This window comes from Gymnoscopelus braueri, assembly GCF_963280865.1.
Source record: "Gymnoscopelus braueri genome assembly, chromosome: 15".
Lineage (NCBI taxonomy): Eukaryota > Metazoa > Chordata > Actinopteri > Myctophiformes > Myctophidae > Gymnoscopelus > Gymnoscopelus braueri.
In genome coordinates, this window is record NC_137620.1 from 21,186,847 (window position 1) to 21,206,846 (window position 20,000).

The window sequence follows — 20,000 nt, forward strand, 5'->3', positions numbered from 1 at the left end:
TCATATGAGGTTTCCACCCGTAGGATTCTCACTGTGATGCGGTACAGCTGTACAGCTGTCAAATGTGACATGCTTTGATATGAATGTGGGATTGATGTGTTGTAGTGACTTATGTTTTCAACTGGGGAAAGGCGAGTCTGAAGAGATTCTTGTTGAGTCACTGGTTGTGCATTGCACACTGTTGTTCTCAATGTTCTGTACACAGTGTTTTTTTTGTGCTGCTGCAGTTACTATGGGATTTTACACTGTTCGTTTAATGTAAGTGATGCTACACAGTAAAATCTTAAACTAAACGTTTAAGCTCTATCCCAATTGTAATCATTGCTATAGTATCTATAACACTCTATCGTAGTATATAGTGTTTGTTTATAAAACAGGGGTCTCCATAGAGAAAATATATTTTCAGGTCAGGTTCCAATTTGATTTAATCAGGAGAGAGAAACCCACAAAGATCCTTTATCGGCTTCAATTTGACAGTGTTCAAGTTTCCATAAAAATTTTTGTCTCATCACTTCCCATTTCTCTTGTTTATCCTGTATCCTGTATGGATTCTCTCTCCTGAATAATTGTTATGCTGACCTGAAAATGTATTGTCTGTTTACTGAAGAGAGTGTTTGTTACTGAACACTATAGCAATGATTGCTATTGGAATATAGAGCTATTTAACACTTGTTTTACACCAGCTTTAAATCTAAATTTTTGATAGTACAGATGGAACCAAAAGCATTGGTGTCATTTGCACACTCTTGGAGTTACAAATGCAAACCAGACCGCAAATCAATAAATTATCACTGTAGTGAGGGCTGTGTGTGTGCAATGATTTAACTTTAATACTAATATCGACTATTACGTTATACTACATTACATTACATTACAGTCATTTAGCAGACGCTTTTATCCAAAGCTTATAATGATACAAGTATAACAGGGTTAGACCATTCATGAACACCTAAGGGTACATACTGTATCACATCACCTGCACACTGCCAATGAGCCAAAGTGACTATGACAGCATGGTTGTTTGGCTTTGTTCATATACATGGTACAGGATTCCAAATATTCCAAATATGAGTCTATGTCTGTAGTAGTCTGTACCCCAGGTTAGTAAGGAGTATGCTTATGGCCGGAAGAGTCTGGTTTGATCCCCTGGAGCAGCATGAAAACTGAATGAGCAACTCCTGCCTCAGTAACCACCTTTCACGTAACCTTGAGAAACAGTGCACCTCGATGAATAAAGTTCAAGGCATAGCTATTTTAGACTTTGATTTGAAAAGATTTCTAAACATTCTAGCTCAAATGTAGCGTGTTGTGAGCGTGTAGATTGGCTATTTTCGCATATAAGGCTTACGGTGCAAAAAAAAAGGGGGGTTTGTGTTAAATATCTCCAGTTTGTGGGTGTGACCCTACTATAATGTGGGTGGAACCCACCAGCACCAATCATATGGGTACAGAGCAAAAGTGATGGAACACTCTGACCAGCTTCATGCTGAGCACTGTGAGCAGGGTTGCCATGTCTGCTTATTATAAGCGACTTTGGGCTTGTTTTTCTGTAAAGTTGCTTGTAAATAATATACCAATATTATTGGTATAGTGCGGTTTGCGGGGTTTTTGGGCTTGTTTCTAAAGTGTAGTTGCTTATTTGGGCTTGCTTCCTAATGTTTAAACCAGTGGTTCTTAAACATTTTCATGTCATGGGCCCCCAAATTAATATGTATTTGTCCGCGCATCCCCATCTGAAAACATTTTGTGGCATTTAAAATTGGCACAATATTCTTTTGAAAATAGCAGATTGTGAGCTTGTAGATCGGCTATTTTCAAATAGCCGATGTGTATAAAGGTTTTAAGTGCTCATGTGTTAGTCGCTTCTTTTGGGCTTGTTTTCATAGACCTCGTTGCTTATTTTTCAGAGTATGAATGCTGTATCATTATCTCCCTCTACCTAAAAGCAAGGCTGATATACAGTATGCATCGTCACTTCTCATATATGCATCACTTCTCTTGATACCACAGTTAGTGGTTAGTTTGGGGCAGAAATGTCTGCATTCTACAGTACCAGAGCACAGGGCTGGCCGATATGACTTCAAATCAGTATCGCATTTATTTCATACTTTTGAATTTGATCTTTTACTTGTTTTTCATTGTGAAAATAGCAGATCTACAAGCTCATAAGATAGGCTATTGTCACAATTATTTTACGCCACCATAAGGGAAGTATACAGGGTTAAGGGCTTTATCAGACCAATCGATTTAGTCAATTGTAAAAAAAAAAAAATGTATTCGAATTATTTTGTTGATTCGTTGATATAAGAAATAAAAGATGTATTGCAAAAACTTGCTTCTCAAATATTCGATTAACCTACATGAGCAAGGCCATTATTCGTTATAAACATTGGTTTCGATATATTTAATATATATATATATATATTCATAAAAATATATTTAAATTCCCAGCCCTACCAGAGCAGATGTATACAGTATGTACAGTACTGGATTACACAAAATAACATGTCAGTCTTTGCTGTGATTTCTGATGGCCAAAATGTGTTCTGCAAATCTCTTTTGTCTTTATTTTTAATTTTTAATTTTTCACTTCTTTCCTCCTTTTGTGTACTTTCAAATTTGTTTGTCACAGTTCCAGTCCTGCAGCCAAACAAATGGACATACATAGCAGAGTGTTCTCTAAGGACCAGGTGCTACAGAACTTGTCATATCAGGTCCTAAATTCTCTCTCTCTCTCTCTCTCTCTCTCTCCTCTCTCTCTCTCTCTCTCTCTCTCTCTCTCTCTCTCTCTCTCTCTCTCTCTCTCTCTCTCTCTCTCTCTCTTGCCACCTAAACCCCGCCCGCCCCATGGTTGCCAGATATTCACTGGACATTAACGTTAACAGACTTTTTAAAAACCAGTCTGTTCAAGTTAATGGGGTGACAAATCAAGGCTGCCGATTCGGTCCCATTCCTAAACAAGGGCTTGGTTGTTGTGTCAAAACCTCTGCCATTATGGAGGAAAGACTGAATCATGGAGAAGGTGAGCTAATGTGTGTGTGTGTGTGTGTGTGTGTGTGTGTGTGTGTGTGTGTGTGTGTGTGTGTGTGTGTGTGTGTGTGTGTGTGTGTGTGTGTGTGTGTGTGTGTGTGTGTGCACTGTAGTGTACCATGCAGACTGGCCTGGGACATCAGAACATGTTGTACAGTACTACTGTGCATGTGGCCAAGGTACAACCACGCCGTATATCATTATGACCACAGACATGTTGAAGGAGTTTTTGGCTACAAACACAATACACCGATTGAGACCGTCGTGCATGGTGGGAAAAAAAACATGCCCTGCGAAGACGATGAGGGACAAAAGTTCTGTCTTCATGCCCAGCTGGGGTTCCATCCACGTTCAGGTTTAATGGGTTAAGAAGTTGCCGTATTTTGAATCCAAATTACAGTGACGTGCTTCAAGTGACATTACACAGCTCACTTTGTGTTTGAGGTGATGAAGTTATAGTGGTTAAAGTGTTGGGACAATGATCTCTCAGTGGGTTCATTAAAAAAATATCGCATTCAAATGTATGAAGTATGAGTATATATGAAGCGAGCATCATGTGCCTTAGCCTCCATGTTATGGCCCTCCTAAAAACAGGGGAAACAAAGCCCACATTATATTCACAATTACCACACTTTCAACCACTGACTATATTTGAATGTTTGTTACATCCTTCTTAAAGGTCACTGTACAGTAATGCCTGACAACGGCCAGGAACCTGGAACGCGTTACCACCACAGGGGCAATTCTGCCCTGCAGTGTCTAACTGATTAGACGGATAGGAAACAAAGTTAACACCTGCTTTACCACAGGGCGGCGTCTGGAGGAAGCTCTGCAGCTTTCTCCGTGCACTTTCACTTTGTTGGTGTTCATACTGTGTGTCTCAACATACAAGTGTGTCACCTGTAGGCTATGCATAGGCATGGATGTGCATTGTCCTGTAAGTGTGTCTTATAACAGTGGTTCTCAAACTTTTTCATGTCAAGGACCCCCAAATTGACATGTATTTGGCTGCGGACCCCCCCATCTCAAAAATATTTTTTGCCAGGTATTTTTCAAAAATAGCCAAAGTATAAAATATGGTTAAAGTGTTTAAAATGAAGTGAAGCTATATTAATTAATTTTGCTGGGGACCCCCTGGTATTCCCCCTGTTATTCCCCCAATTCCCCCAAGGACCCCCACCACTTTGAGAACCAATGTCTTATAACACTTATAATATGCAGCTTTGGGTGCATTCAGCGTGTATCAAGCACACATTGTTGTGCAATGTATGACAAAGTTGCGCTAGTGGCAGAAGTGCTTACTCTGAACTTCCTGCTTTAGACACGGTGTGCTTCTAAAAAACCGCAGGACCGTCACATGACACAACAACGGCTTGGCACTCTTACTACTGTACTGTATGTCCCCTGTGATTGTGCAGTGCATCACTAGATCGTTTCACATTAGACCCACGTTGTAGTTTCTGGTGGCGTTGCGTAAGGGCAATGAGAGTAACGCCTTACCGAAATACAAAAAAGTGGAATTGAAAAAGAGGAAGAGGAAGGACAAGAGGAAGAGAAGTGGCGGAGACGAGATGGAAGGGAACGGTGACTGTGAGAGCAGTAATACGGTCACAGTAACGATTGCCGGTGAGTTGAGTCAAGGTCTCTTTTCATCCATTCATTTATACTATAAAGTCATCGTGTAAAGTTCAGTATGTATGTTATTCTATTCGATAACAGTCAGACAGATGAGAAGAGGGAAGTGACGTAGGAAATGCAAGTAGCCTACCGCATGTATTGTGTCTGTTCAGTAAACTTATGTTAAATGAATACATTACCTACCAGTACACAGTTAAATTAATGTCTGTCCTGTTCTTCATTACTGAGATAGCATTAGTAACACTTTATTGACAGGTAATGATGTTGTAATTAGCTAGATCACTGAGCATGGTCGCATCTCTGTTTTTGTGTCATTTAGCTCAATCGGTACGGTGCACTGAGGAAGTACTGCTACCTCTCTTCACAGATGAATGCCTGCATGCCGTCATGCAGAAACCAGCAGAGACTCCAGCTTCCCTCGTCGCTCCCCCCCTTCTCCCCGAAATTCGACTGGTCCTCCTGGGCAGGAAAGGAGCCGGGAAGAGCGCGGCGGGCAACACCATCCTGGGAGGAATGGGGGGGTTCGAGAGCGGGAAGCCCACGGAGGAGTGCGTGAAGAGGCGAGCGGACGTGGCGGGGAGAAGAGTCATTGTGGTGGACACTCCTGGCTGGGAGTGGTACTACCCGCGCAACAGCACGCCCGATTGGGTGCGGCGAGAGAACTTGCGGAGCGTGTCGCTGTGCACTCCCGGACCCCACGCCATGCTCCTGGTGGTACGGTCTTGTGCTTCGGTGACAGAGGCCTTCACAAGCCAGATAGAAGAACACCTGGAACCTTTAGGGAGAGGGGTTTGGGACCACACCCTGCTGCTGTTCACCAGGGGGGATGAGCTGGGCCTGGTGTCCATGGAACAGCGGATCCTCACCAGCGGACCGGCCCTCCACAACCTCCTCAAGAAGTGCGGCAACAGGTACCACATCCTGGACAACAGCAGGAGCAAAGGGGATGCCACACAAGTTCAAGAGCTCATAAGGAAGATGGAGGAGATGGTGAAGGGGACACAAGGAGGAGATGGAGAAGTTGGGTACTTTGGGGTGGATACCCTGGTTCTGCAGGAGCTGGAGGCGGACGGGAAGCGGAGAGCGAGGGAGAGGAGGAAGAAGCAGAGGCAGATGGAGGCGCAGACACAGAGAGGAACCATCAGAGCCGCTCTCATAAGTGAGTTGATCTAACTGTAGTCGCTGTTCACACAGTGGTTCAATTTAAAGTGGTAATTTTAGTATGCTCCTAATTCATTACTTGCGTAAACTCAGACAAATGCAAATGTACACGCGATCACAGAAGCTACTTGGCAATATTCACAAGCTGTGTCTGAAATCATTCACTCATTCACTACAGCTGACAACTTTTAGAGCTCTGTGGAGATGCCACACAGTACCAATCTTTCTTTTGTTGTTCTCGTGATCATTCAAAAAAACTATTCATAGGAGAAGAAACATAATTACTTGACAGAAGAAATGTACACATGCGGCTCTTGCTACACTATATCCATTTATAATGGATATACATGCATCATTTCATTAACTCTCATAGTGCCAGACTACACCCCCTGCTGGGTAAACCTAGTGTATTCAGTTTTTTACATCTACTGGAAACTATTGCAATAATAGAGTGTGATTGTATTGTGTTTCTTTCCATGCAATGCATGATGGGATATAATGCTTGGTTAGTGATTGGTTTGTCAATAATCAAGATAATTCATAGTGGACTATAGTGAGTATTGAATCATTCTGGACACAGTGTGAGTGAAACAATTCAGTCAAATGTCAGTAATGTAGGCTATTACAGACATTTGATAAACAAATCTAATTAATATAGATTATGAACATAAATTGTGCTTTATGTCTTCAATTTATTGTGTTTTATGTTTACAATTGTAATATTGTATCTGTTTTGCTTAACTAAAGCACTTTGTAACTGATTTGAAAGGTGCTATAAAGTTTATTATTATTTGTTTTATTATTATTATTATGATTATTATTATTAAAGGGACAGCTCACCCAAAATAGTTCACCCAGAGTGATACTTATTCATATTGTGATTTGCTGAGGTTTTGTGAGATTTCTACCATAGAGATGTCTGCCGTCACCCAAATACAATGGGGCTCAATGACATTTGGTTTGTGGTGCTCAAAGCACCGAAAGATAACATATGAAAAACTCAACAGCCATGTCTCTGCCCAGAAAGTATGACACGTCACGATAATCTACAGACCCCATTGTGAACACTTTAATTTAGAACTATTTACAACAGTAGTGTCCCTGCTAATTGTACAGTATATCATCATAGTTGTGGCATTTGTTTGCCGCTTTGAGCACCACAAACTTAAGTGCCACTGAGGTGACAGCAGGCACCCCTTTGGCTGCAATTTCCAAACCTCTGCAAAACACACCTACTGTAAATTATCTGCACTCCAGGGGTGATTTGGGTGAGCTGCCTCCATGCTTTGTTAGAACAGTGGTAACAAACTATACTATAAACAATTGTCAAAACCTTAGCCAAATTGTCAAATAATATAAGAAAGAGGGAAAAAATTGAGAATTGACTATCTACAAGCAAGGCCAAATTGTCAAATAATATAAGAAAGAGGACAAAAATGGAGAATTGACTATCTACAAGCACACAACGCCTTGCAGCACGAGGCGTTGAGAGCTTGTAGATCTGCTATTTTCACAAATATTCAAATTCAAATTTTGGGGGGTCATGGCCTGAAAAGGTTGAGAACCACTGTGTTAGAATACAATCACATCATCCAAGTGAGCTCTCTGTTCATTTCTCCCTGCCAGGCGATGGCTCTCACGGCTCAGAACTGGACACCCGGCAGTCGTTCTCCAAGGGCTTCCGGCGTCTTCCGGAAGTCCGACTGGTCCTGCTGGGAGAGCGCGAGACGGGGAAGAGCTCGGCGGGTAACACCATCCTGGGCGGGGCCCACTTCTTCCAGATGGGAACGGTAACAGAGGAGTGTGTCCGCCGACAGGCGGAGGTAGCCATGAGACTGGTGACAGTGGTGGACGCCCCGGGCTGGGAAGGAGGGGTGGCGGGTCCGACGCCAGAGAGATCGAAGAGGGAGATCGTGGCTAGCGCTGCGATGTGTCCTCCAGGGCCTCACGCGCTGTTACTGACCCTGAGGTTGGACACGCTGGTGAAGGTGGGCCCCGTCACAGAGCACCTGGAGCTCCTCGGCGAAGGCGTGTGGAGGCACGTTGTCTTGCTGTTCACCCACGGCGACCAGCTCAGGGAAGGGGTGGGTATTGAGCAGTACATCGAGAGGGGCGGCAGGGATCTTCAGTGGCTCTTAGAGAAATGCAGGGGGAGGTACCATGTCATTAGTAATGTAGACGTAGGAGGCGGTAGTGGAGCCGTGGCCGGAGGTGGCAGCGGAGGCTCCACGCAGGTGACGGAGCTCCTGGAGATGGTGGAGAAGATGGCCGTGGGGAACCGCTGCGAGGCCTTCTCGGGCCTGGTTCAGGAGGTCAGCAGCTTGAGCCAACAGAGGAACGAGAAGTTCAATCAGCGGCTGAAGGAGGTGGGCGACAAAACGCTCCGGCAGGAAACCGAGCTGAAGAAAATGAGGGAGAGAGAAGTGAAGAGCATCCGGTGGTTCTTTGACAGGAAGAAGAAGGTGAAGTCGCCCGGGAAGTTGTTCGGCAGTGCGGAAAAAGTGGATGAGGAGGAAGAGGAGGAGAGAAGGAGCGGCGAGAAGACAAAGAATGAAATGGGAGAACTGGAGGAGAGGATGAGGTGGCTGACGGAGGACAAGGAGAGAGAGATTCGTGATCTGAACACCAAACACGACAGGATCCTGGCCGCTTTACACCAGTGCACCGGTGAAAAGGATGACAGCATCCTCAAACTGGAGCTGAAAGAGAGAGAGATCGAAGAGCTGCTTGAGAGAATCGATGAGCAGCAGATGAAGCTGCTGGACCTCGAGCGCCTCGGCTCGGAGAAAGACCGTGAAAGAAAACAGAGGGAGGGTGAGAGCAGAGTTAGGCACCAGGAGTTGAAGGATGAGATTAAGAATGTATCCGAAAGGGTAGAGCTGCACGAGAAAGGGAAGGCAGAGTTGAAGAAAAGGGTTGAGGATTTACAAGCAGACATACGTGAGTCAGAAAGGCACCACAAGGACATTATTTCACAGCGTGAGAGTGAGGACGTCGGGAAAGAGAGGGACAACAGACAAAAGATGGTGGAGGTGGAATGCAAGCTCAAAGGAGAGATGGAAAGAAGACTGAATGAAAAAGAAAAGGAGATGGAGGACTTAAAGCTTGAAATGTGTCAAGAAAACCAGGCAGAGATGGAAAGAAGACTGAATGAAAAAGACAAGGAGGTGGAAGGCATGAAACTTCAAATGAGGACAGTGTGTCAAGAAAAGCAGGAAGAGATGGAAAGAAGACTGAATGAAAAGGACAAGGAGATTGAAGGTAAAGAACTTGAAATGAAGATGGTGTGTCAAGAAAAGCAGGAAGAGATGGAAAGCAGATTGAGTGAAAAAGACAATGAGATGAAGGACAGGACACTTGAAATTAATAAAGAATGTCAGGAAATGCAGGCAGAGATGGAAAGAAAACTGACTGAAAAACACAAGGAGATGGAAGACATGAAACTTGAAATGAAAACAGAATGTCAGGAAATGCAGGCAGAGATGGAAAGAAGACTGAATGAAAAAAACAAGGAGATGGAAGACAAAGAACTTGAAAAGAGGACAGTGTGTCAAGAAAAGCAGGCAGAGATGGAAAGAAGACTGAATGAAAAGGACAAGGAGATGGAAGGCAAAGAACTTGAAATGAAGACGGTGTCTAAAGAAAAGCAGGAAGATATGGAAAACAGACTGAGTGAAAAAGTCAGTGAGATGAAGGACATGACACTTGAAATGAAGAAAGAATGTCAGGAAATGCAGGCAGAGATGGAAAGAAGACTGAATGAAAAAGACAAGGAGATGGAAGGCAAAGAACTTGAAATGAGGACAGTGTGTCAAGAAAAGCAGGCAGAGATGGAAAGAAGACTGAATGAAAAGAACAAGGAGATGGAAGGCAAAGAACTTGAAATGAAGACGGAGTGTAAAGAAAAGCAGGAAAAGATGGAAAGTAGACTGAGTGAAAAAGACAAGGAGGTGGAAGGCATGCAACTTGAACTGAAGACACTGTCTAAGGTAATGCAGGCAGATATGGAAAGCAGATTGAGTGAAAAAGACAATGAGATGAAGGACATGAAACTTGAAATGAAGAAAGAATGTCAGGAAATGCAGGCAGAGATGGAAAGAAAACTGACTGAAAAACACAAGGAGATGGAAGACATGAAACTTGAGACCAAGAGAGCATTCGAGGAGAAAGTGGAAGAGCTGACATCACAGCATCGAAGAGAGATGGAAAGAAAAATAGAAGAGAATGAGAGAGAGATACAAGGCATGAAACTGCAGCATGAAGACGAAATGGTGAGGAAAATGAAGCAGACGGAAAAACTGGAAGAATTGAAAAGTATTCAGTACCAGGAAGAAATGCAAGGAGAGTTAAGAGGAAATGAGGAAGTTATGGAAAAGGTCAAACAAGGTCACCGGGATGAAATAAGTCACATACAACAAGAAGCAGAAAGAGAGATTAAAGAGATGAAGCAACAGCATGTAGATAAACTTGAGAAGATTAGTCAAGAAACATCTCAGTTACAGCAACAGCACGCCATCCAATTGGAGGAAACAAGACGAGAACATGAAAAAGAAAAGGAGACATTGTACCTGAAATATACAACAGAGATCACCCAAAAAAATAAAGAAAAGGAAAGAGAGATTATAGAGTTAACACAGCAGCATGCACTCCAAACAGAGGAGACGAGGCAAGAAAATGAAAAAGAGAAGGAAGAAATTATTCTAAATCATGAAAAAGAAATGGCAAACATAATTCAAGAAAAAGAACGAGACATTGTTGAGTTAAAACGCCAGCACGTGAGTGCGATGGGAAGAGAACTCCAAGAAAAGGACGAGAAAGAACAGGTTGTTCAAGTTCAGAATGGAAAGATGGAACAAATACTGCAAGACAAGGAAAGAGAGACTATTGAGCTGAAACGGCACGTAGAAAACATAGAGAACAGCCTTCGACTAAAGGAGGAGAGGGAAATGCTCAATGCAAATCACAGGAGAGACTTGGAACAAAGACTACAAGAGCAAGAACAAGAGATGAAAGAGGTGACGTTACGTATCGTAAACGTCACGAAAATTTTGAAAGAACAGGAAATGGAGGTAGAACAGACGAGGCAGCAAACTGAAGCCAGAGAGACCAAATGGAGGGAGGAACAAAGAAAGAGGGATGACAGGAGGGAAGAAGAGATTGAGCTACTGAAACAAATTATTGAGAAGAATGCACAAGAACATACCCAAACACAAGAACTAGTGACACAGAAAGATGAAGAACTAGAGGAGGCGGCAGAGAGGTGTGCAATCCTTTTGAAACAGCTGAAAGAGAACAATGAAATAAACACCTCCACAATCACTGAAATACAGCGGCAACATGCAGAGCGAGAGAGAGAGAGAGATGCTGAAATGACACAAAAACACCAAGAGAAAGAAGCAGAGCTCAATAGCTTGAAACGAAGAAACGGCGAGAATGAAAAAGAGATTGCCAAACTGAGGCACACAATCGAGCAGACAAACTCGGAACTGAAGGAGTTGACAGGCAAGGTGGAGAAGGAGACGACAAACATGATAGGCGTGTACGAGGGGCAGATCGCCAGCATAAAGGAGGATATTGAATCTACAACACAGGAGAAAGAAATCGCCATGAGCCAGCTGCGAGAAGTCGAGGAAGACGGCAACAGACGCGTTTCAGACATCACCAAGAAATACGAGGAGAGCCAAGGCAGAGTCAAAGAGCTGCGAGAACAAAATGAGAAAATAACAAAAGAGATAGAGGACCTCCGAGGGAAGTATGAGGAGCATGAGAGCGAGCGCGAGGCGCAGAGAAGTGGTCGTGTGGGTCGGGAGGAAGAGATTACTGAACTTCTGTGTAGATATGAAGAGCAAGTGAAAAGCAAGGACTCTGAAATCCAGAACGTTTTGCATGAGAGAGATCTAGAAGTCACTGCTTTGAAACGGACAAACGAAACACTGCAGAGAGAGGTGGAGGGGACGAGAGCGACAAAACCAAAAGAAGAACTTCATGACAGAGAGAATGACGCAAGGGATACGATCGCGAAACTGAAGACCTGGGAGCAAAGTCTTGAAATGAGGGAGGCAGAGGTGTGCAAAAGAGGGCGAGGTCAGGAAAGTAAGGAAAGAGACGCCGTGCCCCGAGATTCAGAGCTGTGTAATGGAGACTATGTGGTGGACACGAGCAACATGAACACACGTAAATTACATGGAGCTCATAGGAAACGTGAACTGATGACTGCAGTCAATAGTCCAGGGTCAGTGGGAGATGCTCATGTTATGTACCAGGAGGTGGGTGTGGTGGAGGAGCCAGACAGGAAGGAAGAGGAAGCGAGAGGGACAGAATCAGATTGGAGAGCCCAAGGCCCAAAAGAAATGGAAGATCAGAGAGTAGAAACAGCCTCATCAGCTTCTGAGAGCAATAAATGTCAGTCTGACACACTGGGAGACATGGGGAGCACAGAGGAGAGGGGAGAAAAGGTGCAGATGAAAGGCAGTGCATCAAAAATGCGTGAGGAGATGGACAAGAAGAGGAAGGGAAACAAAATGGAAGATGCAAAGGTCATCAGAGCGGATAAGTTGCTGTCTCCAAGTCACGACCACAGCGCAGTAAACAGCAAAAATCTGCCTGAGTCAGAGTTAAGGGTGGTGATGTTAAGGGAGAACCGGTCCTCCCACTACCCAGTAGGAATCACCATTCTGGGCAGAGAGGCATCACAGGCCGATGGGTCAAGCTCCGAGCCCTGGAGAGGCCAGATAGCCGGGCGGAACGTCAGTGTTGTAGAGCCGCTGGGTGTCGGGTGGCGCAACGGACCGGACCCAAGCGACACAGCACAGAGAAAGAATATTCTGGACAGCGTCTCCCTGTCGCACCCAGGACCCCACGTCCTCCTTCTGGTCATACCAGCGTACCTGACCCTCACTCCCAAATACAGGAAGGCTGTGGAGGACCACGTGGGATTGTTTGGGGAAGAGATGTGGCAGCGCACGCTGCTGCTGTTCACATGGGGGGAAAGTTTAGGGGAGAGCACCGAGCAGCACATTCTGAGGAATGGGGATCTAATGGCGCTCGTAGAGAAATGTGGGGGCAGGTATCACACGTTGACCAGCAAGTTAAACAACGTTCTAATAGAGGGATTATTTGAGAAGATAGAGGACATGGTGGCATTAAACAATACAGAACAGTGTTTGTTGTAGAGATGTATGGTGACATTGTGAGAAAAGTAGTAAGAAACAGCACAAAAAAAAAATAATTAAAAGATTATTATTAGTGTCTATAATGCTGTAGCATTATTCAACATGAAATGTTGGCACTTCTCATGTGAGAAATAAAATGATTTATTGTAATTTATTCCATTGATTTTGTCATATAGTCATTCACTTATATAGTACATTCATTCATAATATTTATTTTGTAAATACAGGAAAAGTATTCTAAAATAATGCTGTGTTTTAATGTAAAAAATAGCTAAATTATTCTAAAATAGTGGTATATGTTTTAACGAAGGTCTGAACCATATTCACATTCAAAGTCTTTAGATGTGCAACTTTTAGAAGATACACTATAGTTGAAAGCATCATATGTGAATGTGACTATAACTTGCTTTCTCCACAAGATGGAGCTCTTGTTTCAACTTTTAACATTAAGCGAAGATGATGTTGAAATCAACTTCATGGCAGCATGGAGTTTTGCCCATGGAATCTTGTTTGAAATTTCACCACATTTAACTTGACTCATTTTGAGATAGATAGTTTAGATAGCCAAACCCTCTAGCATTTTGCACCTGGGAGTTCACTGTATGCTGAGAGGACCCCTACTTTGAAGAAGATTGTGAGCCTTGATGAGATATAGGTATAGCTCTTATAGATTTTTCAATGTTTAGTGTTTTTTCAATTACTTTTTTCATTTATTTTATATATTCTTTTTATTGTAATTAATTTTCTTAATTTTCCCCAAAAAATATAAAAAATAAATGAAAAAAGTAATCGAAAAAACACGGCCCCCTCGCGTATTAGGAGGGCAGGGTGAGTCACCAGAACCAAGGACGGGTGTTTTTGATGAATCTAACATGTTAAAAATGGAGTTTGAAGTTACAATGGGTTTGTATAGGAAGGGGGCGTGTCTGATCAAATGAATATCAAAAATCTAAATACTGAATCAAGTAACTTAAAAACTGTCTGGGGTGCTCACAAAAGCCTGAGTGGACGATGAAATGACCCAAAGTTTTTTTGAAAGTGAAATATCCCTTTAAGACCTGAGGCCGATTCTACAAATGTCTTCTAAATCCTATATAATACTATGTCAGTGGTGCTCAAACTTTCAAGGAACCCTCAAAATTATGTATTCTGCCACGAACCCCCATCAGAAAATATTCTGTTCCAGGGACCCCCAGATTCAAAGATTTGAGTAAAAAAAAATCGCTTTAAGAAATATGTATATTCAAAGATTTGCACAAATCTTCACGAATAAAAAAAAATAGCAGATCTACAAGCTCATAGCGTGGCACAAAGTGACGTGCTATGAGCTTATATATCTGCTATTTTTGAATAGCCAAAGTATAAAATGACACAGATGCTTTCCCGCTTTTAATGGCTTAAGATAAATCTGGGATGTAGTTGCATTTTAACTACTTATTTATTTATTTATTTTATGCACAACTAATCAGTAGACACAACATCCAAAACATTCATATGCAATCAACAAGTTGATATTTATGCATTATACAGTATGTAGTGACTCATACTGAATGCGGCTGCAAAGATTCTTTTTAATCTATCCTTAAAAGGAGAATTGTCTGTAGAGATGAGATGAGTGGGTGTTGTTTTGTTGTCATCCCTGCTGAGTGCATCGAGGACAAATAAAGCTATGATAGAGACATTGTCTAAATAAACATTTAAAGTAATGAGCTACCCAGTTTTCAGCCACTGCAAGATAATGAATTACCTCTCGTATTTTTCATATCTGGATATCTGGATTTTTGTAGAAAAAGAAGCATCATCACATTAAAGGTTTGTAGCCTAATTATAGCCTATAAGGTACACATTGTGAAGGCCCGTCTCTCTTAAAAATTGTTTTGAAGGATTTACTGTCAAAAAGAAATAGCATGCTTTTCTTTTATGAACATTGGGCACTCATAGAGAATTTTGACTTGCACTTGACTCTGCTCATGTCATTTCTCTGCAGCTTTTATGACTTTCTTGTCAGGCTTCCATTAATTGAATTAGCAAATTGCAAATACCAGGTACTGTACATGTAAAGTTAATAACAATAATAATACAAATATGACAAGAATTAATAATTCATTGTAATAAAGAGGAGAAAACTTTGAATTATATACATGTATTAAATAACAAAGTTACTTCTGTAAATTAAAACAACAAAATAAGCTAGAAGCAAGAATTCAATGGCTTATGGCTTCCTTAATATTCACACTAAATAGTGTGCATACTTTATGATATAGGTGACTCTGTGAAACCTTATTGGACTGAAAGTGAAAACCAAATTGGACTGCAGACTCCAAACTTAAAATACATTTAAGAATATGGCGACATCATAAAGTAAGTAAAAATGACAAATCAGTTAAACACAAGGTTATACAATTGAGTTTGCAGCTGCATCTTAAAAGATGCCATAGAATTTCCTTAACATTTCCTCTGGCAGGTTGGGTTTAACAAGAGTCCTATTTACAAATGTATAAACATATAGTAGAATCATCTACTACCAATCTCTCTTATGTGAGGTCAATTGCTGTATGTGTGCATGTTCAGTTAGTGCATTTCATAGCTTCAGAGCACAGCTCCACACCTCAATAAATGTGTCTGAAAATGTGTGACTATGGTTTTGTGTCTAAAAATATGAACAATTCAAAATATCTATGTTAAAGCTTGTAGGTGTGACAGGTGCTTTCACTGCACTGGAGATCAGATCAGACATGAAGTTTTATCCTACATACAGCTGTGTGTAAGTGTGTCACAACGAAGGATGTTTACCTAGGCACACATCCCTGGATTTTATCACCATCTCATCAGCCGCTACTATATGTATTTATATGTTATACAGATGGTACAAAACGGTAACACATTTGTGTGTACACACATACACAGATGCATACACACATACAGTATGTAGCCTATGTGTGCATATACAGTATGTTGTGTGTGTGTATATCACCCATTCTTGAGAATTGGGACAAATCATGTCCTACCAAAACATTTCAAATTATTATTTATTAAAACACTGATTAAAAAAAAAAATTGGTGAAAATATATTCTTAAAGGATCTATATATATATGAATTACGTAAGATTTATACAAGGTTTTGGTCTGGTTTTTACATCAAAGCTTGCACAGAAAACACCCTTGCCTAAGATGAGGATTCACAACTTTAAACCTTTTTTTTTTTAAGTGTTAAAAGCATTAAAAAAACGAACCATGTGTATTGAGTGTACGAGGTGTAAGAATGTACTATTAATATCAATCTTTTTTTTTTAATGTTTTTTTTTTAAAGGTTTTTGCCCTTTAAAGTTGTGTCCAAGATCGTTGTCAGCTCCGTCAGATTTCTACAAAAACATAATTTAATCAGGCGTAAACAGGTTTTAGCTATATTCTAAGGTCCCCTGTCTCACTTCCCGGTTTAAAAAAAGGCGGGAAAGCTGCGAAAGCTCTGGTAAGCTTTCTATTTTTTGATAAATGCACTAAATAATATTACTATCTGGTGTGTCTCAATCATAACATATCAACTCCGTCAGTTCTTCTAAATTCAAACTAAAAGAATAATATATATATTTTTTAAAGTGTAATTCTATTAGCATTAATAGAACCAGATGTCAACTCCGTCAGATATGCCATCTTATGAGATTACATGGTTTAATAGTCAACACTTTGATCTTTTAAAATATCTTTTCCTGTCATAATATAAATGGTGCATTTATATGGCTCCTTTATCTAAAGCACACTACATTGTGCATTACATTCACACATCGACAGTGGAGGAAACCATGCAAGGCATCAACCTTTATGGGGGAGCAGTTTAGGGTTCAGTGTCTTGTTCAAGGACTGATCGACACTGACTCAGGCCCGGGGAGCCCGGGATTGAACTGGGAACCGTCTGTTTCCCAAGCGGCCACTCTATCTCCTGAGCCACTGCCACTATATGAATGTATGCATGTATGTATCGCATTTGTCCTGCATAGAGTAGCTGTGTGTGTGTATGCATAAGCATACGTGTAATGTGTATAGGTTTTGTGTCTAACCCTGTGAACTTTCCAGACACCACATGTAGGTGAATTTCTTAACCCAGTTTCCCCTCATCGTCGACAACCAGTTACGATACCATGGTTACCAAATGACTGGCTGCTTTATCAGTATAAGAAACCAAGATATTAAGATCCAAAATGTAATATCTTAAGACTTAAGATTTTATGATTCAAATATTAAGACATTGATATTAAAATGCATGTTTGTATGATTCAAAATTCAGATGTTCATGTTCATAATTTAAGACATGAAGATAATATTGCAGGTCATTTATTAAAATGCATGATCAGGTCAAGTTTCTGTCTGTGTGCATACTATTAATAATCTTTTAACAATATATAATCATTTATTTTACAATTTAGGCATTTAGCAGAATGACTTACAAAAGTGCAAGGAAAAGTACAGTATGAGAATAAACATAATGCAACATCATCTAGCAGTTATCTAGACTATACGGTAAATAGATGCTAGCTTTGTTAAAGTCAAAGTTAAGTTATTTGCAGTAGATATGCAGTATACTACATCCTCGTTCTGTCTCTAATTCCTTATCCTACTATTGCTAAATGCATACATTGTCAATTGAGTGCAGAAGCTCCTTGGGCTCCCTGGGAAAAAGACATCTTTTTGATGCTCCAAAGTCTAGGTTAAAATGTATGTTCAATGTTGTGTTTGTTTGCTACTAACTAGAGCATTCAGTATTATTGAATCAATACATACAAAACTACCAGTGCGACAACCAAACCCACTGTTCTGATTAAGAGATATGAAGTACGCATTCAAAATGAACTTGACAATTTATTTTTATTTCATTATTGGAGCAGGATAGTGGAGGATTGTTCGGCTTGATGACTTCATCAGCATCTGCTACTAGAGCCCGGTTTAAGAATGACTAGTCTGTGGATCTTTTACAAGCAAGATCTTTTAGTAGTACTATCGTATTTTAAATCGAAGTTGTGTTTCCTATTGTCCTTTGTGTAATGGTTGTTTTGTTGATTGTGTAAAAAAAAAAAATCTGCTATCCTTACTGTTAATTCCTTTCTATAATGTAATGTTTTAGGTCCCATCAAACAATTGTAATTTATCATTCAGTCACATTGATTTAGAACAAAGTTGCTCTAAAAATGCTACATTTTCTCCTCAAACGTGAATCTAAAACACAATTTGCAATTGCTCTTATATCCAGAGCGTCATACAAGTGCAAAATCTGAGTAAATGGTATGAATGCTAGTCAACAAACGACAGCATAAATAGCAGTGGTGGAAAAAGTACTAAAATGTTTTACTCTAGTAAAAGTATCAATACTGCAAAAAAAATACTCTGTTAGAAGTAAAAGTCCAGAATTCTAAATGTACTCAGTAAAGTACAAACATATTGGTATCAAAATGTACTTAAAGGACCAAAAGTAGAAAGTGCTCATTATGCAGAATGTCCCGTTTCACAAGTTATCATATGTCTAAAATTAATAAAAAATCATTTGAAAATACCAGATCTGCAAGCTCATGACGCTGTGTGAGCTTGTAGATCGACTATTTTCAAATAGACAAAATTTAAATAGGGCTGAAGTGGTTAATGTATGTTTTGTAATAATAAGCAAAATCTACAAAGTAACTGGTAACTAAAGTTTTCAAATAATTGCAGTGAAGTAAAAAGTACAATATTTGACTGTGAGATGCAGTGGAGTAGAAGTAAAAGTATAGAAAATTGGAAATACTCCAGTAAAGTAAAAAGTACCTCAAAATTGTACTTTTAAAAGTTACTTTCCACCACTGATAAATAGTCATACAGTAGAGTACAAGTGCAAAGAGTAGCCTACAATGTAGTGCTTCAAAGAAACTAGAATACTAGGTAAACATCAAAACTAGCATCTGTCTCATAGGACCACGATGGAAATAAGCTCTCGTGCTGTATTGTGTTTTATCCTTTTAACAGATATGAAAAAAATATGTTATGTATATTATGCATTATTGTCAGTAAAGACGGCAATCAATCAATAAATCAATCGGTCTAAAAACAACATGTAGCATTCTAAGCATTAAAGGACGACCTCACCCATTTTCAACCTATCTTCATATAATTGGTCCTGACTAATGCTCATGATAAAATGGTTCCATTTTCTTCTACTCTGTGTCTATGTCTCATATTTTATTTTACTTTATTAAAGTAAGAACAATAGAGCACCGAAGTCTGACGTAATTTACGCATCCTACCTGGGTCGTGGTTCCCCCCCCCCCCCATTCTGAATTCCCATAGACATCTTTAATATCGCGTCAAGAACTGTGTTCCAAAAATAAACAAATGATCCCGGCGATTTGACTCTTATATGAAGCATCAACCGACAGTGAGAAAAGACTTATGTTACTTCCGCCGAATTAGTTACATTTTCGCCAGAAACAGACTGTATCAAATATGAGTGACTGACTATCATAAACGATACAGAGCCACTTCCCTGACATTATCGCGAGACAGTTTGTTTGTTTTTGGACCACAATTCTTATATGAGACGATTCTATGATGACCCAATGTTATTCTCCATAGCAAAATGACTTTACGACCCAGGGAATGAACGAGTGACATCAGGACTTCTGTACTCTATGGCTTCTATTATAGCATGCTAACTTTCTAGGAGTAGAAAGCCTGCAGTTTCTATAAGCTTGGATTCCCCATTAATGCACTGGTAGGCAGGTTTCTGTATTTTCCACAGCCCTCCTCTGAGACACAGACGGGGTACACAAAAAAGGTACCATATTATAATGAAGATAGATACCAATTATATGAAGATAGGTTGAAGATGGGTAAAGTCTTTGAGCAGTTTTAAAAAGCTGTTGAATAATTGGCTGATGGGCAAGAAGAATAGAGTCAGGGGGCCCTGGTTGGTTTGCACTGGACCTTGTTTGGTATGACTGGTATTGGGTGTTTTTAAAGGTAATGTTCGATTTATTT

At 40.6% G+C, this 20,000-nt stretch overlaps 1 protein-coding gene across 2 annotated transcripts; it reads left to right on the forward strand.

The window, feature by feature from the left end:
- The first annotated feature begins 4,408 nt into the window (after nucleotides 1-4,408).
- On the forward strand, nucleotides 4,409-13,256 carry LOC308101690 (uncharacterized protein). Of its 2 annotated transcripts, none has more exons than XM_080451136.1 (3): nucleotides 4,409-4,656; nucleotides 4,988-5,827; nucleotides 7,456-13,256. In XM_080451136.1, exons 1-3 carry the CDS (start codon nucleotides 4,602-4,604, stop codon nucleotides 12,999-13,001), a joined length of 6,441 nt encoding a protein of 2,146 aa, XP_080307262.1. In that variant the 5' UTR covers nucleotides 4,409-4,601; the 3' UTR covers nucleotides 13,002-13,256. The 2 variants fall into 2 exon arrangements, with proteins under 2 accessions (XP_080307262.1, XP_080307263.1); XM_080451137.1 differs by having other exon boundaries at nucleotides 5,036-5,827.
- The last annotated feature ends 6,744 nt before the right edge of the window (nucleotides 13,257-20,000 follow it).